The sequence below is a fragment of the Peromyscus eremicus genome, chromosome 8a (assembly GCF_949786415.1).
Source record: "Peromyscus eremicus chromosome 8a, PerEre_H2_v1, whole genome shotgun sequence".
Lineage (NCBI taxonomy): Eukaryota > Metazoa > Chordata > Mammalia > Rodentia > Cricetidae > Peromyscus > Peromyscus eremicus.
In genome coordinates, this window is record NC_081423.1 from 33,218,601 (window position 1) to 33,245,790 (window position 27,190).

Genomic DNA, 27,190 nt, shown 5'->3' on the forward strand with positions numbered 1-27,190 from the left:
TTGGAACCTTAGGCTGTTTTAAAAAGAAGCCTGAACTATTAGCAAGAAAAAAGCTGAACTGAAGGAAAAACTGAGATTTCCTCACAGAATTCTGTCTTGATGCTATTCTTTCTACAAAACATGCTACTCAGGAGAGGCACACATTCTGAGTAACTTGGCCAACATGGAGCAGTAGTTACACTGCAGATCATTGTACATGTAGTATGAAAACCACTGCTGAGCCTGTAATGTGTCTTCCTGAAAAACTGTTGTGTGGATACCAAGATGATATGTAAATTTAGACCTGCTTATTGTGTGTATGTGTGCCCACACACACACACACACACACACCCCCTACCACATGCATGTGGAGGTCAGAGGACAACTCTCAGGAACTGGTTCTCTCCTCTACCTTGGGTTCTAGGGATTGAACTCCTGTCATCAGGCTTGTACAGCAAAGACCTTTCACCACGAACTTACAAGCCTAGCTTAGACCTTTGAATCATTCAGTGACAGTTGTTTTTTTTTTTTGGGGGGGGGGGGGTTTTGGGGGGTTTTTTTTTGGTTTTTTGAGACAGGGTTTCTCTGTGTAGCTTTGCGCCTTTCCTGGAACTCACTTGGTAGTCCAGGCTGGCCTCGAACTCACAGAGATCCGCCTGGCTCTGCCTCCCGAGTGCTGGGATTAAAGGCATGCACCACCACCACCGCCCGGCCAGTGACAGTTATTTTATACCAGAAGTAGATGTCTGGTAATTTTATATTGAAAGTGTTCATGAAGATTTTTTGAGAGATGTCAATTTTTAAAAACAATCCCATGGTTAATATTGTGCCTTTGTATTAGACCTTTAGTCACTGTGACAGAGTAACTGACATACACAAGGGAGGAGAAAGAGTCTGCGTTCCCAGTGTCAGGTGTAAGGCCATCATCACAAGGGCCATTGCCTCTAGGCCTGTGACAAAGAAGAAACAGGAGGAAGGACATGGCAGGAGAAAGCTACTCACATCGTGACAACCAGAAAGCAAAGAGGAGAGACAGGGCACTGACAAGGTACCCTTCAGGTCAGGTGTAGTGGTGTACATGCTTAGAGACGGAGGAAGCAGCTAGTCAAGGTTATCCTTGTCTACATAGTAAGTTTGAGACCAGCCTGGGCTATGTGAGGAAAAAAAGATACCTTCAACTCCTAGTGGCCTGCTTCCTCCAATTAGGCCCTGCTTTCCTTTCTACAGTCTCACCATCTCCAGATAGTCTGTTCAGATTCCATTCCATCAGTGGAGTGCTTAAACAACTGATTGGGTCAGAGCCTTGATAACCTCATCCTCTGTAGAGATGCATCATAGACACTCAGCGATGTGCAGTACTAATTTCCTAGGCATCTCCCAATCCACTCAAGTTGTCAAGATTAAACAGCAGTCTTTAATCCTAAAGCAGTCAAATAAAATTGTTATTTTAGTGGTGAAGAATAAACCAGATATAAATTTTTTTTCACAAGCTAACAACCTCCAAAGTTTAAAATACCTTCTTGGGAAATTTTCTTAGAAAATGCATATAAATTATCAAGTATTTAAACTTGTAAGTACTTTAATACTTGTTGCTTTAATATGCATATACAGTATTCTTGGTTTTGTGAATACCTCATGGTTACTGAAATAACCTTTTATTGCCCAATTTTGCCTTAGATAAGTATCAAATCAAGAATGCATCGTATGCCTGGTGTAGAAATACACTGAATTAAGCCAGACATGGTGGTGCATACCTTTAATCCCAGCACTCAAGAGGAAGAGGCTCTGTGACTCCGAGCCTAGGCTGGTCTACAAAGCAAGTTCTAGGACAGCCAGGACTACACCAGGAAACTTTGTATCAAAAACAAAAATAAAAATATATATTGAATTTCCCTGCATCAGGAAAACTAATGCTTTGCACTTACACAGTTAATCTTTGAAAATGACAGGTTTTACCACTTTCTAAAGTGGGGTAGATGGAAATGGTGTATATATTGTAAAGATTTTTCTCCGTTGAAAGATTCTGTGATCAAAAAAGAGATTTATCATTTTAAGATGGTAGAGTGAATTTTTTATGTTTCTTCAGGAGTTAACAATTTCTGAAGAATTGGGAAAGGATATAATTTGAGCAGAGTAGTTAGTATTTTGTCATTTGTTTTAGATATTGCAAATACTCAGATACCTTCTTTTTCATGTCTCATTCTAATGATCAGTTTATGTAAATAACTAATAATACTTTCCATAGAGAGACTTTGTACCTTTGTACCAAACTGGAAGTTAAACTTCCTGTACTTTATGTTATGGTTTTGAGTTTAGAATCACATGTTTTACATGTTTTAATTGCTAGAATAATTGGGAGGTGGTGTGATGACATATATTTGTAGTCCAGCTACTCAGGAAGCTGAGGCAGGAGGATTGCTTTGTGTCCAGAGGTTGAGGCCAGGTCAGCCTCGAAAACACAAATGAATAAGTAAGAATATTTTAAAAGGTAAACAAATAACTATTTGAGATGGTGGCCCAAGTGCAGCGACAAGACACTGTCAGAGAATCTGTGTTAAAGAACCCTGTATCCAGTTTGTGCTAGATGTGGAGCCATCCACCAGAGCATGCTTGACCTACCAGGGACCACATCCTTATGAAAACTGTCTCTCCCTCCCCCAGAAGCCATCAGCTTGTCAGTACCTCCTCAGCTAGGAATGGGGGCTTGTGAACCCTTCCCCTCTCCATGCTTGTAGGTGGATTTTTCATTGAGACCATTGACGCTCCAATAATGACATGGAGATTTACTATTAATTATGAAAGCTTGGCTGATAGCTTAGGTTTATTTCTAACTAGTTCTTATAACTTAAATTAATCCATTTCTATTATTTTACTTCCTGCCTGTGGCTTTATTACCTCATCTCTGTATTGTCCGTCTGTTGGCTCAGTGTCTCCTGGCGCCTCCATCTTTCTTCCCAGCATCCACTGTGCCTGGAAATCCTGTCTAGCTATTGGCCATTCAGCTTTTTATTAAACTAATCAGAGTGACACATCTTCACAGTGTACAAAAAGATGATCCCACAACACGTGCTAGAATATTGACTGGCTTGATCTTGTACTAACAACCAGAGCTCCTGTGAACTCAAGAGTGTTAGTCCTGTCATGTCAAGGAGACACTATTTCACTTCAAGGAAATTTTTTACAGATTGATTGATTTTTATTTTATGTGTGGCAGTGTTTGTATATATGCCTGTATGGCACCATGTGTGTGCTTAGTGCCCTCAGAAGTCTGAAGAAGGCAAAGGCATTGGATACCCTGGAACCAGGGTTATTGATGACTATGAACTTGTATGTCAGGGCTGGGAACTAAACAGGTCTTCTGTAAGAGCAACAAGGACTCTTAACTGCTGAGCCATCTCCAGCTCCAAAGGAACTTGTTGTAGTAGTACATTTCTTTTGGAGTATAACAAAAGTAAAATTGATAATTCTAGATTATATCAAAAGCAAGGATACAGCCAACAGATTAGAAAGGCATCCATGAAATGTAATGGAATTGTAACTTGTAGATTTTATAAAGGATTAAAACACAGACTATATAAAGATCTCCTCCTACATTTCATTAACAAAAAAAAAATGATTTAAAAAACAGGCAAGCCGGGCGGTGGTGGCGCATGCCTTTAATCCCAGCACTCGGGAGGCAGAGCCAGGTGGATCTCTGTGAGTTCGAGGCCAGCCTGGGCTACCAGGTGAGTTCCAGGAAAAGGCGCAAAGCTACACAGAGAAACCCTGTCTCGAAAAACCAAAAAAAAATAAAAATAAAAAAAAAATAAAAAACAGGCAAAAGACATGAATACAAACTTCTCCAAAGAGAATATGAAATGGCCAGTAGGCAGATTTAAAAAATGCTCAGCCATTTAATTAGGAAGATACAAATGAAAGCCATGTTGTTCTTCATATCAGGATGCTTAGAGAGAGAGAGAGAGAGAGAGAGAGAGAGAGAGAGAGAGTTATAAAAACAGAAAATAACAGCTACTGGCGTGGATACAAGGAATGTAATTGTAGTGCATTGCCAATAGATAAATTGATGTGTCTACTATGGAAACACAATATGACAATTTCTAAAAATGATAGACATTAGCAGGAACTTAGATATATTTGTAGCATCATAATCCACATTAGTTAAAAAGTAGAGGCAGTTCCAGAGTTTATCTACACATGAATGGTTGAATAAAATGTGATATGAACTGGGCATAATGGCAATGCCTATAAATCTAGCACTTGCTAAGCTTAGGCAGAGATTGTCAAATGTAATACCAGCATAGGGGGTACATAGCAAGAGCCTTTGTCAAGAAAATTTGTATATACATACAGTAGGATGTCTCTCAGCTTCAGAAAGGAAGGGAATTCTGAGGCGTGCTACCATAGCAGTGAACCTTGGAAAATACGCTGGTTACAAATACTGTGTGATTCCTTTTCTATAAGCTACCTAGAATAATCAAAATCATAATAGTAATTACCAAGAGCTGTATGAGTGAGTTTGGATGCACTGCCACAAATATACTTAATTTACTGAGCTACATACTTTAAAAGTAGTTAAGATTGTAAATTTCATGCTACATACACGTTAACCACAATTTTTAATTTTTAAAAAAATCTGAAATTCAGGACAGAGCTAGGGCTATTACACAGAGAAACACTGTCTTGAAAAACTAAATATATATGTGTGTATGTATATGTATGTATACTATTATATCTAATAATATAGTATATATAATATATATGCATAAGACTAAGGAGATATTTCAGGAGCATGGTGCATGTATAATAAGTGTTAATGCAAATAGGTAAAAAGACTGGAACAAGCCATACATTTGTAACACAAATTGAAATAAATTTTTAAGTGGTTACATTAATGCCAGAGTAAATTTCAGAGCACAGCTGTCACTGGGGATTGAAGTTGGGTTTTTTTTGTTTGTTTGGGTTTTGTTTGTTTGTTTGTTTATGTGTAACAGCCCTAGCTGTCCTGGAACTAGCTCTGTAGACCAAGCTGGCCTCGAACTCACAGAGATCCGCCTGTCTCTGCCTTCCAAGTGCTGGGATTAAAGGCCTATACCACCACCACCACCACCCAGCTTGAAGTTATTCTTTTTTGTTTTGTTTTGTTTCTGTTTTTCGAGACAGGGTTTTTTCTGTGTAGCTTTGGAGCCTGTCCTGGAACTCACTCTGTAGACCAGGCTGGTCTTGAATTTACAGAGATCCGCCTGCCTCTGCCTCCCGAGTGCTGGGATTAAAGGCGTGTGTCACCACCGCCTGGCTTGAAGTTATTCTTTTTTTTTTTTTTTCTGGAGCTGAGGACCAAACCCAGGGCCTTGTGCTTGCTAAGCAAGCGCTCTACCGCTGAGCTAAATCCCCAACCCCGAAGTTATTCTTAATAAAGCAGTCTCTTAAACAAGAAGACATCACAGTCTTGAATGCTTAGTAACAAAGCTTTAAAAACAGGAAGTGAGAACTGCTGGCCTGCCTTCTCAGTCACTGAAGGATAGACAGCCAGAGAGCAGCTAGTGTAGAAAAGACTTATATGGCCAGCTGATTTAGCCTGGTTAACATTTGTAGAGAACTCCGTCCAACAAAACAGACTATACATTCTATTGAAGTACATTCTAGGCCGTAGAACAATGGAGGCAAGTTTACACAAAACATAATTTGTCCACTGACCACTTGAAATTAAATAAATCAATAGCAGAAAAATCTCAGGAACCCCCAAATATATAAAAAATTAACCCATGGTCTTAGGAAAATCAAAAGAGAAAATGTAAACCATTTGAACTGAATGAAAAGCAAAACAGTCCATCAAAATTAGAATGATATCTCTAACACAGTGCATGAAAATAAACTGTGAGCTCTATCCACAGGGTTTTAACATGTTTTTAAATGACTATCACATGTACCCCTTACATGTATGTACTTTAAGTCCATTATATCACTATAAGGCTGGTTGTTTGTTTGTTTTCAAGTATTGTAGATGGGACTCAGGCTAAAAGAGACTTGAGAAACATAGCAACTAAATAATATTTAGACTTTACATCTTGATTCATACAAGCCAGCTACCAAAAGACGTTCAGGGGCCTCCAGATGATGGTTCAGCAATTAAGAGCATTTACTAAGTAGAACAGTACCATCAAACAAAAGCCCTTGTTAGAGATGACAAATGAAGACTGGATGAAGTGACAAGTCGGTAGCCTTACAATACAGAGGGATTGTTAGATGAGATTACAAGCAAAATATTGATAGTTAAAGCTGGGTGATAGATACACAGGTGTTCAATAAATTATTTTATTTTGAATTTTAATTTTCCCATAATGCGCTCCTGTTTTTGTTTCCTTTTAAAGTCCTTACAGCCTTACAGTGTGAGGAGGTCTCCCTTGGTTTTTCCCCTCCCCATTCCTTCGGCTTTTTTATCTGCCACTGCTCAGTTTAAAATCGAATTGTATTTAGAGTGCTGCCTGAGACAATCTCAGTTTGCATGTATTATCCCGTTGTGAACTCAAACTCACAAAGCATTCTGAGTCTTCTGTCCAGAATCCCATCCTGTCCCTGGCTCCTTACTAGGGCCTCCTTGCTTCGTTTCCCAAGTCTTAGCGCTGGCATCACTTCCTCAAAGCCTTCCCTGGCATTCTTCCCTATTCCATCCCCCATCACCACATGCAATGTAGTCTTTGGTCATTTCCTAAATTCAGGTGGCTCCTTAAGGCTGCAGGTTCACCGTCAGGTCATCTTTGGGTTGTTGGTGTCCAGCACTGCTGTTTGTGACTGGCAATGTTGGATAAGTACAATTTTAGAAATTACCTGAGTTAAACTTAGACAAGCAAACACCTGAGATCACAGAAAATAGTGCGAGCTGAACCGGGAGTAGACTTGTTGCTATGTCTGTTCTCAGTGCTGTAATGAGAACTTAGTGGAGGCTTTGGAGGTTCTTTTTGCTAAGTTCATATCGCTAACAGTGCTTATTCATAGACACACTGGGAAAGCTCTCGGGGCAAGAGTGGGACTCCAGAGGATGTAGCAGCACTGATAGCATGGCATCACACAGTACGCAGAAACAGAAGTGACTGGGACACATAGCTTTCTCACCAAACACACTTTTGATTGAACTAGAATGAAGAATCTGTGGTATAACTGCCAGGTTTTTCATTTGTATTACTTTTCCAGAATCTACTTACATAATGTGACAGAAGTGGTCTAGGATAATAGAGACATAATATCTTTAATTATTTAAAATAAAGATCATGTGCTGACTTCAGTATCACATACTAAAATGAGGACCATTATTCAGAGATCTTCCATTTAATGTCTTTATTTTTTGTTTTCTTAGCGTCGTCTTGGAGACGCAGCCAAGAAAGCCATCAGTAAATTGACAACTAGAACGGTGAAAAAGGGCGATAAGGTACAGTAATGAATTCCTTTCCTCTTTGAAGGCAGCTTGCTCATGCTTTGTCTGTCGGGAAAGCCTGCAGCTAGTCTCCAGCTTTCCTGAACGTCAGGTGCTCTTGCCATCAGTAGCATCAGTGACTACTCACAGTTAACATGTCTGTTCCTCTCTAGTTTTCTACGGTTAAAGCCAAGCACATGTCTTCCAGGAGTTCTAATGAGACAATTTGCACCTAAAATAGCCAAGAGAAGTACATTTTCTTCTATTTCTTAGGACTGCCACGTCTGTTTGGGGCTTTGTTTCTTCTCAGTTAGGACCTACCTGAAGACCTTCCTTTCTAGTTTGTCAGCGTTGGGCCCAAAGGGGGCCAAGTCAAAGAGACAGCGACAAATGGCAGAGTTGAAACCTTGCATCAAAATCCCTAGGTAGAGCTCAAGTGCCAGTACCATCTAATTGTCAGTTTCTACATCAGTATATTCAAACTTAACCAGAATTAAAAAAATAAAAGAAATCTCAAAAGGTAAAAACCAAGACTATCTGGCACCCCACACCCAGTGCTAATATTTTAGCAGAGAGCTCTGGAAGGATATGTGGTCTCTATTTTCTGTGTTTTGCCACATTTTTCCTTCACCATTTTTATTCTTCTGCCTGTGAATACTGGAGCGAGTTGTCCTCAGCACAGCTGCAGAAGTAGAGACATTCTCACTGGGTGTCACTGCACACACACTAAGGAAGGAAAGGGCACCTGCAGGAAATAGAGGCTACATCAAGACAGCTGCACTTAACCCTAAACCAGTTCCTGGAACACATGCTTTCTTGGCTTGGCCAGCTGCTATTAATTAGAAAATCCTTGGATTTCATACAGCCTACCTATAGGTCCTCTACCCCTCCCCGGTACTAAATAATCTTTCCTTAAATTATGAAAACTAGCACACTTTTTATACCCCCTGCACCTGCCAACCTAAGCCAACCTAATGGCTTTGGCTATTGGCATACTTGGCTTTAAGACAACTGTAGGGAACCCTCCTCAGCTCAGAGGATGAAGGAAGTCAATTAACCTGGAGACCAAACAACTGGTTGGTCTTTCCTGATTCTTCATAAATACTCAATATTGAGTTAAACCAGTAACTGCCCCGAGTCTGTGAGTTAGGACTATAACAGAGGAATCTACTCATCACTCCCCATTATTTGTAGCTGTGTTTTAGAAATTGATTGGCTGAATGAGCCTCTTGCTGAGGCTCTCAGTATTTTAGATTTTAACAGTGAAGCCTATTGAGACTAGGTGGTAATAAAGGAATTGGGGTAGACACATGATAATCCAAGGTGATCTGCGGTGAATTGTTGAAAACATAGAGCTCTGACTTATTCTAAGATATCATAAATAGAATTAGTATGGATTGTGTGATTGTCTCATATGTAATTTGGGTCAACCTACTTAAGCAAATGAAAAATTACTATTTTTCACTCCTTTCCCTTTGTGGCCATCTGCTTTGCCATAGAGTTGTCTTAGCTGAGTTGTAGCTCTTGTGTGCACACACTCAGCTCCTGTGCTTCTTGTTTCAGGAGACAGACCCAGACTTCGATCACTGTGCAGTCTGCATAGAGAGCTATAAGCAGAATGATGTTGTTCGGGTTCTCCCCTGCAAGTACGTCAGAGTTCTTTGTTTGAAAGGAGTGGTATTAATGTCTTGTGTGTCTCCCTTCCAGAGTGAGTATCTGCTTGCTCCTGTAAGCCACCTGACCAGTAGCTCTCCTGACGGGCTGAGGCCCAAATGCTGGCAGTGGGAGACATGGTTGACTCTGGCCAGTGTCTCTCCCAAGAATTGTTTGCATATGTGTATAAGAAACACGTGACAGGTGCCTGCCTTTAATACCAGCACTTGGGAGGCAGAAGCAGGTGGATCTCTCAGTTTGAAGCCAGCCTGGTCTACAAAGCGAGTTCCAGGACAGCCAGGGATATGGAGAGAAACCCTATTTAAAAAAAAAAAAAAAAAAGAAAGAAAAAGAAACAAACAGCCTGGAGAGATGGCTCAGCGGTTAAGAACACTGGCTGCTCTTGCAGAGGTCCTGAGTTCAATTCCCAGCAACCACATGATGGCTCACAACCATCTATAGTGAGATTTGGTGCCCTCTTCTGGCATGCAGGCATACATGCAGACAGAACACTGTATACATAATAAATAAACCTTAAAAAAAGAAAAGAAACAAACAAACAAACAGATGTCAACACCTAGATCATAACCTACAAATTTATATTCAGTGACCCTCCTGGGCTAAGCTGTTAGCTCAGCGGTAGAGCACTTGCCTAGCATGTACCAAGTTGTGTGTTTGATCCCTAGTACAGACAAAAAAGCAAACACAAAACACTTTTTGTTTCATTCCATCTCCAATTAGAGTTCATTACCAAGCCCTCCCATGAGCCCTCCACCTGATCTACCTGGCTCTGGATTTCACTGTGGTAAGGACCTGAGTTAGGCAGAATGAGAAGACTGCTGTTTGCTTTATAGCTGCTCTGAGACAGTACACTGCTCTGTGCAGGTACATACTGTTTCTCTGGTCCTCCAACAATCCAAAGAGGGTGCCTCTCTCTTATTATACTGGTTAGTCTTCCATTCTGTGGCAAAGGATCTGACACGGCTGCTGAAGAAAGGGGTTAGTTTACAGTCTCGGAAGTTCTCTGTGCAGCATCCAGTGGGCCCTGTTGGCTTAGCCTCTGGTGAGCATGGTAGAGGGCAGATACATAGTGGGAGTCCGTGTAGAAGCAAGAGGACAGGCCAGCCCCACTTGCTGCTTTTGTAGCAGCCTCACAAGCACCACCAGAAGAGTCCCATAGGAAATACTTCACACCACCAGTAGCTTAGGACCTCCACTAGGTCCCATTCCCTAGAAGTTCTGCCCCCTACCAACTGTACCCTCCTGATGACCAAAGTTTTCACCACAGGGACTCTGGGAGGGACACTCAGACTACACCCAAACCATAGCACCATTGTCCAGTGAAAGATAGTAAAGCCAGCAATGGATTCCAGGTTTGAAAATATGGCAGATCCAGTAAAGGGGTCTGACTTCAATAGTCATCATTCTTTACATAAGATCTCTAGCTAGCTAGCATCCTCCCTCTCTGTCTCTCTTTCTCCCTCTCTATCCTTGCCTCTCTTCTGAGGTATATATATCCCCAGCATTCTTTTTACTTTGAGACAGGATCTCATTAAGTTTCCCAGACTGACTGTGAACTCATTCTGTAGCCCAGACTGACCTTCAACTTGACAAACTCATATTTCAATTTCCCAGGTAGCTGAGATTACAGGCCTGCACTACCAGGCTGGGCTATGCAAATTTCCTTTATAAGCATGTTGATTTCTACTATGGTTCTATGCCAAGCTAGGGAATATAGAACACCAAGATATCCTGTTCTGTGTATAAAATGCAAAGTCACCTACTAAGAAACCTAAAACCAAAGATTTCTACTTTCTTCTCTTAATCTCATGAAGATACTCACATGACCTTGCCTTGTGACCTTGTGACTGAATAAGATATTTGTAGGCAGTTGTGTCTCCATGAAACTCCCAGTCCTATTTTACTTACTCAGAAAGTAACATTTTGTGCCTAGGAAATACATACAAAATAGATTACTTTTTTGTTTTTGTTTTAAATTTTTAATCCTGGATCTCCAGAAGAATGCTGTATACAGAAATAGAAATCCAAGATTCTGGAATAAGCATTCCAATTCTAGGTTATGTAAAGGAAGATCTTACCCAGCTCAGTGTAAGCAACCATGTAGAAAATGAGGTACTGACCATTTTTCTTCATTCAGTTATTTAAAATCCAAATGTGTGAGTGAGGCTGAAGGAAATACATGTATGAAGCGAGTCGGGAGGATTGGTGGGGTACATCAGAAAGCAGAGCCAGCAATGCCTGCTTTCCCAGGAGGAAGCTGAGAGTTAACTTTCTTGTCTTCCTGTCCCTGCACAGGAACCCCGGGACCCAGCTGGTACCTAAAGCAGAAAGGAAAAAAGTCATTCACTGTTGTTATTAAAATGAAAGTGTCTTCCTCAAGGGAGTCTGATCCTAAAATAGAGGACTCTGAGCTGCTTGCTCTCATTCTTGCCATCCCTAAAGCCTTGGTTTTTCAGGTTCATTCTGAGTGTGCTCTCTCTCCCTCCTTCCCTCCCTCTCACCCTCTTCCCCTCCCTCTCCTCCTTCCCTTTCTCCTCCCTCCCCCTCCCCCCTCTTCCTCCCTCTCCCTCTTCCTCTCTTCCTCCCTCTCCCCAGTTTAATTCAGAGCTTTCTCAACCTGACTCCCTGTCAGATCAGTGAGCGACTTTATAAAGACCCTAAGTGGATCCCCACCATACATCTTTATTTGAGTAAGTCCCTGAGTGATTCTGATACCACAGAGTCACACTTTTCACTGAGGTCTACAGCCTTGTGGGACCTTAACTTTCTGCAGCTGACACAAGACAGCTGCTGCTTAGCCTGTGTGTTTGTGAGCTGCTTTAAAAGAGTACCGGTTTGGTCAGACTTGAGGGATTTGGGGCACTCTAGTGCAGCACTATCCCCTCCACTGTCCGTCTGTCTGTCCTTTATGCTAGATGTGCTGCACTGGCTGTGTCTGTTCTCCATGGTGCTTTGCAGCCAACTGCTCTCTCTAGTCTCTAAAGACTTCTCTCGAAACTGTAGTGTTTGGTCTGCTCAGAACATGTTGTCCCTCACCTTAACAACAGTGCCATCCTCAGGTGCAGTAAAAATTAACTTGTCCCATTGAGCAACTTTTTGTGACAACCTTTGTCCTCTACAGAGTTTCTCAGTCTTGGCACTGCTGACATTTCAATCAGATGAGTCTTTGTTTAAAGGAGAAGGTGAGGGAAGCTGTCCTGCACGTCACAGGACATTTAGCATTGTCCTTAGTCTCTGTCCACTACTCCCCAAAAGTACCTATACCACACAGTCTTGATAACTCAAATGTCTCCAGATGAGAATCACTGACCTAGAAGAGGTTGACCCAGGAAGTTCTTCTGACCCCAAGTCTTCTCCAAGCTTCAGTGACTTTCTAGTACCTGTGATAATTTTCCCTGGTGTTTCTGTTTGGTGTCTTTTCACCTGGAATACCCCTGCTTCCTTTTATCTGTATGGTCTTTGACCCTGAGCCTTCCCTGGATTTCTCCATCTCATGGCTCAGCACTTTTGCCCCTCACTGTCTCCACCTGGTCTTTGAACAGACTAGACAGAGCTCCACCCCTGACTGGATGCCACATGCTAACCAGAGCCTTTTTCCTATCCTTGTTGGCCCTCCCTGTTTACCACAGCAGTGTCTCTCTAAACACTTCCCTAACCCCATTGCTCTCACTCTCAGCCAAGTGAACTTGACAGTAATCAACTTCATAGAGAGAACAGTTGTTGGATTTCCCTGAGCTTTCTATCACCAGGCCTCCAGCACGTCTGCCTCTATGCCCTCCTTGGCACCTCCTAGCATGGAGGAGGCAGTTCAGCCCTGGTCTGGTGCTGCTATTTCTGCCTCGGTCTTTGCCTGCCAGCTCTTTCCCTTTCTAGGGGACCTTGATCTATTGACTGTCTGTTCCCTTGGCTTTGTTCTGTCTGTCTTTGCTCCTCAGCATTTAATCATACTCAAGCCTTTGAGACTCCAGTTTGTTTTAAATCTGTCCCTTACCCATACGACCGTGCAGCTAGCTTTTGGTATAATCTTTATTTGCTGTCTCTCCTCAGTCGGAAGACAGCCAAATGTCTATGTCTGTCCGTCCTTCATTTTTAACGAGCCTATTCTGAACCAAACCTTTCTCTGTAGTATCAAACCTCTGGTGAATTGCCTTGTCACATGACCTTTTCTTTTTGTCCTCTGTTGCACTGATTTATTGTGGACAGATGGCAGTTGGCATTGCTTTGGGGACCTCCTGCTTGTGTCAGTTGATTACAGTTGATCACCTTTTGGATGTTATCCATCATGGCTCCAAAACTGGGAAACAGCCGCCTTATTTAAAGGTTAGCCACAAGATTTTAGTAGGTAAAAATACTGAGAAGTAGAGTGCCGCAGCATGAAGATGCCAGCCAGCCGGAGCTAAAACAGGTCAGGAAGCTGGCTGCTGCCTGACCGGGGAGTTGCTGCAGTCACCTCCACCTCAGAGGGAGATCGGCTTAAACAGCATCTGCCAAGCCTGGCTGGGGAAGGAGTTCTTGTCTCTGACCTTTAATGATCCTGGGTCCTTTCATGTTTGCCAGGTCCTTAACAGGGCACCCAGGGGATGCGGAGTTGTGAAAATGACTCACCTCCAGTGTAGATGCCGCCCCTCCCCTCAGCCCGCTGCTTTTTGACCTCTCTATTTCTGGCCCCCGGGGAGCAGAAGGGAGGTGGCACAGCATTTCAGTGTTGCAGGCTTTGTCTCTTCCCTAGTCTATGCATTTCCCATTGTGTGTCTCACAGCGTTTCTTACAGAGGTAAAGGACGCAGTGGAAGCTCTGATGTTGCTCTACTGTTCTCTGCATATCCCGGTCCACCGCTTAGCCCCTCTCTGCTGCTGTGTGTATTTTTATCACAAGAGTCTTTCAAGACAGTGAGGAAGAACTGCTTTTCAAGGTCTGGCCCCTGTGGTGCACTCTCTGGCTGATGAGAGGGCACTGTGATGGATGTGCTAGTGCCTAAGGCTTGTTTCAAAAGTGTTGCCATTTATTGGGGTGTTGTATGGAACATTAAGGTCACTTTGCCTGTTTAGCAAAGCTTTCCTCTCTCGACCCTTAGTGCTTCTCAGAGTATTCCAGGTACGGTTTTCATGTGCTTCAGTTGGCACCGTGAGGTAATCCAGCCTGTCTTCTCCACTCTCCCACCCATGGTCCTTCAAGGCAGACAGCTGAGAAGCAGGAGTAGTGGTGGGCCAAAGATCCAGATGCTTAGTAGCAAAGCTTAGCCCAGAAACAAGAGGAAAGACATGGTGGGTATGGTGAGCAGTAAGCTGAGGAAGGAGAGTGCAAGATTGTTCGAGGCTGGTGGATGTTTGATCCAGAGAAGCTGTGGGAGTTAGAGATAGAAGGTCTGGAGTCAGATGCACAGACGCTGAACTGGTGGAGATCAGAAAAGATTGGCTCTGGGTTGTGGAAAGAGAGTTGGAGTAGTTGTGTGGGGTGCGGGTGATAGCTGAAAAGAACATTTGTTTTTAAAGAGAATTCTTTTAGGTTTTAAGTTAACTAAGGAAGAAGATTCTTATTGGTCTCCAGATAACCAGTTAGTCTTTATTGTCTTCTATAACCACACAAAGGAGAACAGGTAATTGTCTAATGTAATAGGAAAGTTTTTCTTCTAGGTCACCACTCTGTCCTGGCACTAGCTAAGCCCCCAGACGTCTATCAGCTGCTCCCAGATGTATGTAAATTAGATAATCGTAGTTTAGATTCTACAGTTTAGATGAGATTTAAAGGGACCTTTGCAAGCCCCACAGAGGTTAAGAAGTATTGTTCTGGGCTGGAGAGATAGCCTAATATATAAAGGCACTTACCACCAAGTCTGATGACCTGAGTTTAATCCCTGGAATTCGTGTGGTTGTAGGAAAGAACTGACTCCTTCAAGTTTTCCTGTGACTACCACATTGTGAGCATATGCATGCATACCTACAAATAATAATGTTTTTAAAAAGAAACAGCAACAACAGCAGCTTGTTCTGTTCTATGTTCCACTGCAGCCCACCTGGCACAGTTGAGTGATTCTGAACAGTAGCTGCAGATGACCCTCAGTAAGGTTTGAGTCCTCAGAAGTCCCTCATCCTTCTCTGGAGCACTCTCTTATGTCCTTAATAAGTAGTGAGAGGCAGACATAACACCTAGTATTCTATAAATATCAGCCTCTCTATGGATTGATAGCTTTCCAGCCTATAAAGCCCCTAAAGAAAGGTACTCAGGAATGAGAATACCCTATCTGAAAGTTTCCGACTAGACTGATAAATCAAGACTTGAAGATCTTGATTCTGGTCTCCAAAGAAATGGATTATAAGGCCATCAAGTGGAATAGTATATATTATTGGCTGAAATTGTCAACCCAGTAAAAAGTTTTCTAAACCATCTTTTAAAATCAAAACTGCATTTTCAAATAGTAACCAAAATATTAAATTATAATTTTTGTTTGTTTGTTTTTTGAGACAGAGTTTCTCTGTGTGGTTTTGGTTCCTGTCCTGGATCTCACTCTGTAGACCAGGCTGGCCTCGATCTCACAGAGATCCGCCTGGCTCTGCCTCCTGAGTGCTGGGATTAAAGGTGTGCACCACCACTGCCCGGCTTTAAATTATAAATTAACAATCAAGGTTTTAAAGGTATATGATGGCCCAATTTGGTATCTCTTAAATTGTCTTTTATCCCAAACTCAGATTGCAACATTTCTTCTAAAACTGCCCAAATATCTAGTGATGCCCCTTCGTGTCAGCCCAGCACTCCAGGCTCCCCATGGTGGGTTGCAGCTTCGTCAGGTTCCTGTGCAAGGGTGCCAGAGTTTGGGCATGACCTTTACCTATCCTTCAAAGTCTTTCTCCAGACTTCTAATGAGAACAAGTTCCTATTTCAAGAATACAGACCCTCCCTGAGTGGCTGACTCCATCAGGAGGATGTGACTTTCTGTTCACATGAGTAGGAGAGGATGTCATTGTCCCCCATTCTCAGCCCTTTAACATTTCAGCCGAGAATCACCAACTGATGATCTCATTATTAGATAGAGTTCACCATCCTAAAACAGTTCTAACTGCCCTGTGACTTGTACCAATATTCAACCTAGGTTGAGTTCCATAAAACTAACACTTATCCAGAGAACTCTTCATTTAACTACGACTTAATATCTATGTGAAATTCCATTTTTCTACATGAGCTACTCTTCTAACATATAGCTTGTTTATAAAATCTGGTTATCTTTATTCTTAATACATTTTTCTAGATTTCTTGAAGTCTTTTTTGGAATTCAGTGGCATGAAAAGGCAAGTTGGGTACAGTAGTTTACACTTGTAGTCCCAGCTACTCCCTCGTCACTTGTGAGCTTGTGGCCATCCTGGGTAACACAGCAAGCCCGTCACTTACGCACATGTGAGACAAGTCCAAGCATCTGTATCCCTCTCATTCTCATTGCACAGTGCTGTTACCACATGAGATTAGGTGCAGAATTTATGTAGGTTGTGTTTTTATATGTCCCACTATTTATCTCTTGGGTGTTGAAAATCCCCTAAAGCAGAAAAAATTTAAAATTTTGATTCTTTCATTTTGACCTAGGAGTTCTTCAGTATATAATTTGTGACATAATTCTCTGTTGTTTTCTAGGCATGTTTTCCACAAATCATGTGTGGATCCCTGGCTTAGTGAACACTGTACCTGTCCTATGTGCAAACTTAATATTTTGAAAGCCCTAGGAATTGTGGTATGTTCCCTGTTTGTACTACTTTTGTGTAACATCCTGTCCATGTGCATTGTGATACAACTGGCATAATAGAAGCTATGACCAGCTGTCTTTGGAATACTCAAGCTTTCTCTGCCACGTAGACCTTGTCTGGGCAGCAGTGTCTTTCCTCAGATGACTTCAGAGTTCTAAACTACCTCGGGAACATGAGAGTGTAAATAACTAGACTAGTCTACTTTAAAAAGGGTGCTTCTGATCCCAGCACTCGGGAGGCAGAGGCAGGCAGATCTCTGTGAGTTTGAGGCCAGCCTGGGCTACCAAGTGAGTTCCAGGAAAGGCGCAAAGCTACACAGAGAAACCCTGTCTCGAAAAACCAAAAAAAAAAAAAAAAAAAAAAAAAAAAAAAAGTGCTTCTGATTGAGGGGACACAAGAGAAAAAGGGTATAGAAAACTGTGGTCTAATAGTGATTTTTCTTATATTTGGCATAATATGAACGATGTCATATTCTGCCCTCTTCAACTTGCCTTTCCTGTCTTTGAGTGTCAGTAACTTGCAAGCAGTGAAAGCAGATGGTAACCACAAAGCCCATAGAGAACCTGGAGCAACTTGACAGCCAGGTTAGCCAAGTATGCTGCACTGAGGTCAGCTGTGATGGTGCTAGAGCAATACAATGAGAATGTTGAAGACTTTCTTGCATTCCTTGTTTAAGAAAGATGTATAGGGTTGGAGAGAGAGCTAGGTCAGCGTTAATGGCTAAGGCTCACTACTGAAATGTCAACAAAAGCGTATATCCAGGGTATACTTTTAATAGAAAGAAAAAAATGAAGTCACCATTGCTAACTGTCCTCTGGGGGCCAAGTTATCCTCCATGTAAGACTATTTTAATAAATAACAGAGACTATCTCACATGGCCAGCATGTAGAAATAGTAACTTGTCCTCTGTCCTTGTTTAATGGAGCCTTCTGGAATAAATGTTAGCTGTCATGATTCTTTGGATGTGACAACTATAAACATCAGCTCTTACACTGCACTTTTAATTTTGTTTTTAGTAGAACTTTGAGAGGCTCTAAAAGAGAATTCTTTTGCCCTGGAAGCAGTAGGCTCTGGGTCTTGACCGTCCCTTTTGTCAGCCATTTTTCTGAGCTCTGTTTTCATATTCTGTCTTCTGCAGACAGAATGAGCTGCATATTACTCTGCTGTGAGTGTTCATACCCACCTCTACATGGGTAGACTTCTGGCTGTAGCTGGAGGCTTAGGCTTTGAAGCAGATTATTTTCTTATCATTTACAAGCCTGAGCTTTGATCTGCTCTTGCTTGTGTGCTTTGTTTTTAAAGGTAGATGTTTTGTTTTCTTTACTAGATACCAAGTAAATGGAGCATTCAGAGAAGTTACAGTATAAACAAGGTATTTTGTTACCTGCTGCCCTTAACAATAATATTTAATATTAAGATAATGAGGTAAATTTTCAGTCTGAAAGTGCCAGCTTTATAAATGATATTAGCCTCCCTCTGCCTGTGACTGAGGCCACAATGGTTATCATTTCTTTGCCTCACTACAGTGGACAGTTTTGAGCTATGAATTTTGGTTTTCCTTTGTACCATTTTTGGAAGGAAATCAGCTTGTTCTTTGTTTTTTTGTTTTTTTTTTTTTTAATTTTTTGAGACAGGGTTTCTCTGTGTAGTTTTGCGCCTTTCCTGGAACTCACTTTGTAGACCAGGCTAACCTCGAACTCACAGAGATCCACCTGGCTCTGCCTCCCGAGTGCTGGGATTAAAGGCGTGTGCCACCACCGCCCGGCCAGCTTGTTCTTTGAAGAAAGCTTCTTAAATGACAGTAGGAAAGATAGATGGGCAGGTAAATGAGAAGTAATTATGTGGACAAAAGCATGGTGAAGTTCTTAGAGTGGGTGTTAAACATTGAGCATTTTATAAACTTGTTCTTGTAATGATTTTTTAACCTGGAAATATTTTTCAGCCAAATCTGCCATGTACTGATAATGTAGCATTTGATATGGAAAGGCTCACCAGAACCCAAGCAGTTAACCGAAGATCAGCCCTCGGGGACCTTGCCAGCGACAGTTCCCTTGGCCTGGAGCCACTGCGAACTTCGGGCATATCGCCTCTTCCTCAAGATGGGGAGCTCACTCCTAGGACGGGTGAAATCAACATTGCAGTAACAAGTAAGTGGGGACCCTTTGCCCAGGCACCGGACAGCATTGCTGCCTGTGTTGGGCAAGTGGTGACTGTCACGGAGAAAGCTGAGGCCACGTGGGCCAGCGGAGTCATAAAGGAAAAGAGAATATATCCATTCAAACAGATGTTTAGAGTTACAGACTCTCCTTATAATAAGGAATGTGCATGCTGGTGACAATGTGGTTAGTTGTTTTAAAAGTTTGTCTTAATGGCTGTTCAGTAAGCCTTGTTTTGAAGTCATTGCGTTGCAAATGGACACTTTAAAGGGAGACACTGGAGTGCGTTGTGGGCTGGCAGGCAGCGGTGCTGGTATGCTGTGTGCCAAGCACTCCTGCCCATGATCTCCCGTGCTATAAGCAACTTGGTGAAAAACTAATGGAGAATTTGAACCTAAAAATAATCTGGGCCAGTTATGAAATGTCTTGATTGTTGAACTGTTAATAAGCAAAAATGTACTGTTGTGCGGGCAGTGGCCGTCTGTCTTCAGTGTGAATGGGTTGGTGGTGTGTGTATGGTGTTGTAGGCAAGGCATTCATCCTGTAACAAGCAAGTCCTCTTCTCCATTTTCATTCTTTACATGCAGTCTCCATCTAACCACCTCCCACCCGTCTCTCGTCGCCACTCTGGTGCTGCCTTTTCTAATAATGCTGCTGCTTACCCAGGACTTGAAGCCTAGCGTTGAGGAGGCTCCACTTACCTCTGGGAGTCAGTAACACGCATGGGGGAAGCAGTTTATGGAAGAACTTGCTCTTTACATGTCAAGGCTTTTGTGATCTGTTTTGTTGAAATGCATGGTTTTGAACCATCCAGAGGTTGCCATTTGTCTGAAGGCCAAGAGCTTTCATTCCGATAAGTAAAACTATTCTTTGATATAGTGTGGCTCATTTTTTTCTTTTTTACCATTTCCCAGTGCTTGTTTTAGCAGCATTTCATGGTTTCCTACTTTGGCATTTAGATTTTATGGTCTAGAGTTTCAAAACTTGGTCTAGCAGTACAAAAGGAGATAAAGGTGATTTAAGATTGCGTTTTTAGAAGCCCTTCATTTATCAGGCATTTATTGAGCACCTACTACATTAAGCACACATCTTGTCATTTTTATGTGGAAATGTCTTCAAAATCTTGATAATAAAATCTTTTGATGATAAAAATATACCAAATAAAACACCTTTATCAGAATTTATACAGAATGCCAGTAAAGAAAATTTGCCGGGCGGTGGTGGTGTACGCCTTTAATCCCAGCACTTGGGAGGCAGAGCTAGGCGGATCTCTGTGAGTTCGAGGCCAGCCTGGGCTACCAAGTGAGTTCCAGGAAAGGCACAAAGCTACACAGAGAAACCCTGTCTCGAAAAAAAAAAAAGAAAGAAAGAAAATTCATGTGGTTATCTAGACCCAAAGTACCTCTTTTCCTTCCAAATACCTGTATTACCTTAAGCAAGGACAGTCCCACTGTGTGCAAGACACTGTGCTGATAAGCAGTGGGATTGCAGAAGGGTGACTCAGCAGCAGCAGATTGCTGCTGAAGTACTCTTGGATCTGCCAGGCGGTGCTGTGATGGTGTGTCTCACGTACAAAGACACAGACAGATATATGTGTTCAGAATTCAGAAATATAGATGGAACTGAAGTCTCTAAATGATAGTCTCTGAGCAAAGAGTTATGAGAAGGTGAGCTAGGTAGCAGCTCAGTGCTAGCACACAGTGGCACATGCCTATAATCCTAGCATTCCGAGCACTTAGGAAGTTGAACCAAAAGAATTAGAAGTTCAAGACCAGCCTCAGCTACAGCTAAAAAGAAAAGAAAAAAAAATGAATATAATGTTACTCTTCTTGCTGTTGATAATAATTCATCTCTTGAATTTTAAAATACTAGTTAGTATACATATTTCCAACTAAAAACATGCATAGGTTAAAAAGTGGGTTTCACGTGGATTCTTAAGTATCCATTTTGACTTAAAAGCTTCAATATGCCAGGCAGTGGTGGCGCACACCTTTAATCCCAGCACTCGGGAGGCAGAGCCAGGCGAATCTCTGTGAGTTCGAGGCCAGCCTGGTCTACAGAGTGAGATCCAGGAAAGGCACCAAAACTACACAGAAAAACCCTGTCTCCAAAAACCAAAAAAAAAAAAAGCTTCCATCTGAAAGATTTTCATGCCGAGGAAATCTGTAATCCAGGAGCAGCGGCTGCAGTGTCACATGAAAAGAGTTCACTAAGTGTTTTAATCATAAACCAACCAGACAGCCGAGATTTAGTCCATAGAACAGAGTCGGCATCCCGGAACCCGAAGAGCAAGTTCTCTTAGCCTCTTCTAGAAACAAAGCCTGCTCACACACAGTTTGTGCAGTCTTAGGGTTCATGAAACCCAGACTAAGAAATACCCAAAGTAGAGTTGTTAGGAGTACTTGATACTCTTTCCAAGGACCCAAGTTTGGTTTCCAGCACGCACATGGAGTTACAAGTTACAACCACTTGTAACTCCAGCCCCAAGGGGTCCCACACTGTCTGGCCTCCATGGGCACAGGTGCTCACATATACATACACATGTACACATAATTAAAAATAAAAAAATTTACAGAAATATGTTACATATATAAAGTCATATGAAAGCCATTACTTTGTATACTAACTAAAAAATGTTAAAATGAAGAAACGTTCCTGTTAGGCACAGTTTTGCACGTGAACATTTGCCATGCCTTGTTACAGATGTAGAGGGATTTTATAGAAATACTTTGTTAAACCATCCTGATTAAGCTTACCCTTGGCAAAATTTTATAGTTACGACTTTGGAGCAAGTCAGATTGGTTTTCAGGCCCCAGTTTAGTCTCCCTCTGTCCCCATGTATGCATGACTTTGATTTTAATTTCTACACACCCCGTCAGTCATGGCCCCTCCTACTTTCCTACAGACTGAAGGACCAGTTTCACTTCCCAGCAAGAGTCGTGAACCTATTTTCTTGGCACAACTGTAATGTGTCTTTTTAGTACGAATACTCTCAGTAAACTGATAGGTAAGAGAAAATGCAAATATGAGTGATGGAGGAGCAGCTTTCTGCTTAGCATACCCACACGACTTTCGAGAACCCCACTCTGTGTTCCTAAGCCTTATTTAAGATTGAGTATTAGAATCATGCAGAAATGGCAAAAAGGAAATTTGAAAAATGATTATAAATATGGTTGTTCTACTGTCATGTAAATTCACAGTAATATCTGTCCATGTACAGTTCTCCTACATAATTTTCCTGGGCCTTTTGGTGGTCACACTTCTCGTGTACTTCTGGATCTAAACTGAAAGAAATGGTTGAGCCATGCTTTCCTTTCTCCTTGCAGCTTTTCCCAGTACTTCCACTAACCTTCTCTAGTTAGTAGCTTTCTGGCAAACTTCCTCCTGCTTGACTTCCTTGAGCCAGCCTTGGCTTACACCTCCGTTGACGTCTGCTTCGTTGCATTTGAGGGAAGTGTTGACATCGATTTGACTTAAATCTTCTCCCCAGAGTGATTTCCTCCCTTTCCTTTGTCAACAGAAGAATGGTTTATTATTGCCAGTTTTGGCCTCCTCAGTGCTCTCACACTCTGCTACATGATCATCAGAGCCACAGCTAGCTTGAATGCTAATGAGTAAGTAACAAATTGTTTTTTGGATTGCATGTGCCAGATGATCCCAAGAAAACAAGTAATTTTCATGAAGATGGTGAGACTTGGCTTCCCACCTGTTTCATGCTGATCCCAGTGGGATCATAGTTAGCAAAATAATTTATTTCATGAGCCATCTATTTTTAGTCACACAGACTGGGAATTCATTTTGTTCATTAAGACCAGCATACATGAGCAAAGCTCTGGAGGCTCTCTTGAGTACAAGCTGGATCCACAGCATCATGCAGATGCCAGGACACCAGAACAGTCTTAGTATGTGAAGAATGTCCATGACCTCACCATTGGCAGGAATAGCCCCACTCTATGTGTGCTCCTAGGATTTTACCAGGAGCTTTAGTCAGCTTTTGGGAGAACACTAAGACCTTTGCCTGTGGTCAAGGACAGGAAAGAAGTAGGAAGGAAATCCACTGCTCTCAGAAGACTGTTGGGAGGTAGAGCTGTCAGAATAGACTGTCTCTCCAAGGGCAGAAAGAGGCCATGTAGGTTACAGAAGGCAGAGTTGGCCTCCATAAGGAAAAACACCAGTCAGGCTTCTTAATGGTGAGATGGTCTTGCCACAAGGAGTGCACAGAGCTAGGACTGCCGGCAGAAGCTGCATGTTGCTATGAGGGCTACTGTCGGGTAGACATCTTGATCCTTTTAATACAATGACTTTCTGGAAGTAGGATTCCACAGTAATATGGTAATGGAAGAGTTTGTTTTCCGTTGTTTTAAATGTTATTGGCTATTCAGTCCTTTCTTTTACCTGAGTATTCATACTGCTTAGAGATTAGCATAACCCTGGGCCAGTGCCCAGATTTGAGCCTGCATTGCTACTGATGCACATCATGTGCAACCTCGCATTTTAAGTTGTCAACAGTAAACAATCTCCTGAAAAATTTAATTATTGTTCAGCTGTGGAAACACAAAACTTTCACTTCCCCTGTCATATTACCTCTAACCTGATCTGTTGACAAATACTTGCAGGAAGTATCTTCTGGCATCCATGACCGTGTACATATTGAGAGGTTACTGTGGTACATTGGTGTTCTTCACTCTTTATATGAATAGTCTTCACCTGTCCATTAGGTCAGTCAGCAGCTAGCTACGTCTGTGGACACTGTTAGATGCACTTTTCCATCAGAACACAGAACATCAGTCGCTCAGATTCTAGAGTCAGTCACACCTAGATTTGACTCTCAACTCCATTTTCCAGTTGTGAGACTTAGGCATTTAAATTTATCTGAGGATTATTTTAATCATCAAAATAAGCAGATAATGATTAGTCTACATCATAGGGCTATGGACTTAGTACAGTGCCTAGTATGTAATAAGTGCTCAATAAATGTTAGCCAAACTAATTCCACCGAGATTCTGCTACAGTCTGTAAATAAGATGGCCATCTGGGGCCAGGAGGGTGCCTCAGCAGGGGAGACACTTGCTGCCAAGCCTGACGGCCTGAGTTCAATTCAACTTCACAAGTTGTCCTCTGACTACACACATACATACCATGGCACATGTACATATGCACACAGACACACAAAAAAGGTAAATATAATTTAAAATTAAGAGATGGTCATCTACCTTTATAAAGCAAATTAATTTAATTTTGTCCATGAAATTAGTGTATAGGAGGAACTCTGTGGGCCCATGATTTCAAAAACACTTGCATTCAAAGTGAAATCATTGTTTTGTCTTTAGCCATTTGTCTTGCTTATTCCCAATCAAGCTAGATAATAAGCCCAGTTCTTTTTGTTTTGTTTTGTTTTTGAGACAGGGTCTTACTATGTAGCTCTGGCTGCCCTGGAACTCATTCTGTAGACCAGGTTGGCCTCGAATTCACAGAGATCCACCTGCCTCTGCCTCCCCAGTGCTGGGATTAAAGGTGTGCGCCACCACCGCCCAGCAGAGCCCAGTTCTTAAGATTTTACTAGTGAGGGGGCTGGTGAGATGATTCAGTGAGTAAAGGCATTTGCCGCCAAGCCTGACGAGTTCAGTCATAGAATCTACCATGTGGAAGAAAAAAAATAATTCCTGCAAGTTGTCCTCTGACCTCCACACACATGTCTTTGCAAATACCACATGCACACACACACACACACACACACACACACACACACACACACCAGGACATAAAATAGGTAAATGTAATTAAATATTTTTAAAAATTCAACTATGAGTAACAAGCAGTACAAATCAATAGTGATGCTCTGGGCACTTGTATAGAATGACTAGACAGTTTAGTGGTCCTCTTACTCAGAATCTTCCCAGATACTCAGTCTATACAACAAATACTTCAGAGAATGCTAAATAGGAACCCAAGTGCCTGGGTCATACTGCTTCAGTTCCATACATGAATGCATTACTCAGAACCTAAGTCATGGGTCTTCACAGCCATGTCTTAGTCAGCCCTTCTCCCATTAGCCTTTGTAGATGGTTGATTTGCAATTGTTCATTCAACTATTACTTCTTTGCCTTCAAAACCATCCTAAAGGACAGTATTCATAATCCCATTTAGAGAGAAAATTGAGTGAGTGTGTGCGTGCATGTGCACATGTGTGTATACACACCTGAGGGTCCATGAAAAAGATAGTCACCAAAGTATTAGTGGTGAGTATCTTAGGTCATATTTTTAGGATGTTTTCCTCTCCATTGTGAGCTTCTGTGTGACTTGGGGGTTTTGTTGTTTTTGCAAGTATGAGTCACTTGATTTTTTTCATTAAAGACCATTTTATTGTGGGAGAAAAAGATCAGTCACTCTGTGCCAGTGTCTCTCTAAAAGGTTGGTGGAAATTCCTAAATTATTTTATTCCAGATATAAATTTTTAGCAGGCCAGGTGTGTTGGTGCATGCCTTTAATCCCAGCATTTGGGAGGCAGAGGCAGGTGGATCTCTGTGAGTTTGAGGCCAGCCTGGTCTACAAAGAGAGTTCCAGGACAGCCAAGGCTATTACACAGAGAAACCCTGTCTTGAAAAACAAAACAAAAAAAGTTAGCAATTTTTAAATTCTTTGTTCATGGATTTTTTTTTAATCTACCTACTCATTTTGCCCTAATCTACCAATAAATTTATAACAAAATGAGGTCCTTTTTAATTTTAATCATCCTGGTTTAACCTGTCCATTTGTATGATGGTATTATCTATAAACAGATGGAAAGACCTGTTGACATTTTAGTGACCGTCTGGAAACTAATAGTAACCCCAGCACAAATGTACCCACGAGGACAGTTTTCTTTCCTGACGGCTTCAGCAGTGTGGTGTGTTCATTCAGAAAACCCTGTAGGCAAGAGCAAGCAGCATGAGCAGATGTTAGGGCAGCCATGCCGAACCTGGGCAGGTCTGGGCCCCTTGTACTTTGCTGTAAGTACATTGATGACCACCAGGGGGCAGCGTCCCGACCTTATTTACAGGTACCATTTACCAAGGATTCGATGCTATTGGCTGCATGAGAAGTCTGTGTATTTTAGAGTCCTTCTGTTCAGTGAAAGAGTACTTATTTAAGTACTCTTCTGTAACTAATTATTCCTTAAGAGCTTCTAGCACTGCAGATATTTGAGACTACAGATGTAAATAGGATGACGGTCAAAGGAGTGAAATGCACAGCAAAAGCACACAGGCTTTAGCTGCCTTCTCACACTTCGATTCTCAGTACCTGCATCAACAAGACTGACTGCTGAACTTCATTCCCCAGGGAGTTTTGTTCAACCTATTCCAATAAGCCTTATGAAAGCCCAGCACCTGCCCAATTATATTTGTGACATCTTTCCCTCTCTGTGAGAAAGATATTTTCATCCTTGTTTTTGAGGAACACATAAGTAGATGATGTAGGAGAGATTTTTAAATTGAGTGGGAAGTTGGGCTGTATCTCTAGGACCCATCTCTTAGTTTATAGACTGATTCTAAAAAATCACATCTTAAGATTTATAGAGATAGGTAGCACAGGTACTCAGGATTTTATATTTGATCTGGGCAGCAGGAAATGCATATGATTAAGGTGATCAAGTACGTAGAAAGACGCTTCTGTGCTGGGACCTAACATTGAGAAGTCCTGGCTTCTGGACTCTTCAGCAGGTAAATGGGTTCCATGCCTCACTGACAGTTCTGGTGAGCTTTCCAGGTGTGATTGTAGATGTTTATCAGCCAAATAAAAGCAGTTGATGATCCCAGTTTCCTCTATACTGAATATTTCTGTAGTCTATTTAGAACTCTTGCTTTCTGGAGTACACCACCGCAGCCAGCTAGTTAGACTTCTGTTTTAGAACACTGACAGATGAGCAGAGTGTTGATAGAGAAGGGTCTGAAAATAGAACCATTAGATGTCTTGGATGCTTTGCTTAGAAAGGAGGAAAGAGGAGGTGAGAGGTCTCTCAAGGTGTCCCAAGGACGGCTAGAGAAAGGAGGATCTGCTATGGACTGAGCATCCCCTTGTCCTCACAGTAGCCTCACACTGCACAGCCAGTGTAGAAGAGAGTGAGGCTTCCTGTAGTTCTGGAGCCCTGATGCATCACAGAGGAGTAGGTTTAGTGGAAGAAAACAACTTCTCTCAGGCAGAGTTGTCCATATGGACAGTGGTAAGCTAACGAGCTCGCCAGCTGTTGCCTGGCTATTCACCCA

General features: G+C 42.0%; 1 protein-coding gene across 3 annotated transcripts in view; it reads left to right on the forward strand.

Moving 5' to 3' along the window:
• Positions 1 to 27,190, forward strand: part of Rnf130 (ring finger protein 130) — a 101,814-nt gene that overhangs the window by 55,223 nt on the left and 19,401 nt on the right. For 2 of the 3 annotated variants that reach the window (XM_059270432.1, XM_059270433.1), the window contains exons 4-7: positions 7,331 to 7,402; positions 8,951 to 9,033; positions 16,682 to 16,778; positions 18,734 to 18,938. In XM_059270432.1, coding sequence (XP_059126415.1) covers positions 7,331 to 7,402; positions 8,951 to 9,033; positions 16,682 to 16,778; positions 18,734 to 18,938 — 457 coding nt within the window. Of the gene's footprint in view, positions 1 to 7,330; positions 7,403 to 8,950; positions 9,034 to 16,681; positions 16,779 to 18,733; positions 18,939 to 22,467; positions 22,562 to 27,190 lie in introns of all 3 variants that reach the window. The other variant, XM_059270431.1, reaches the window with a different exon arrangement.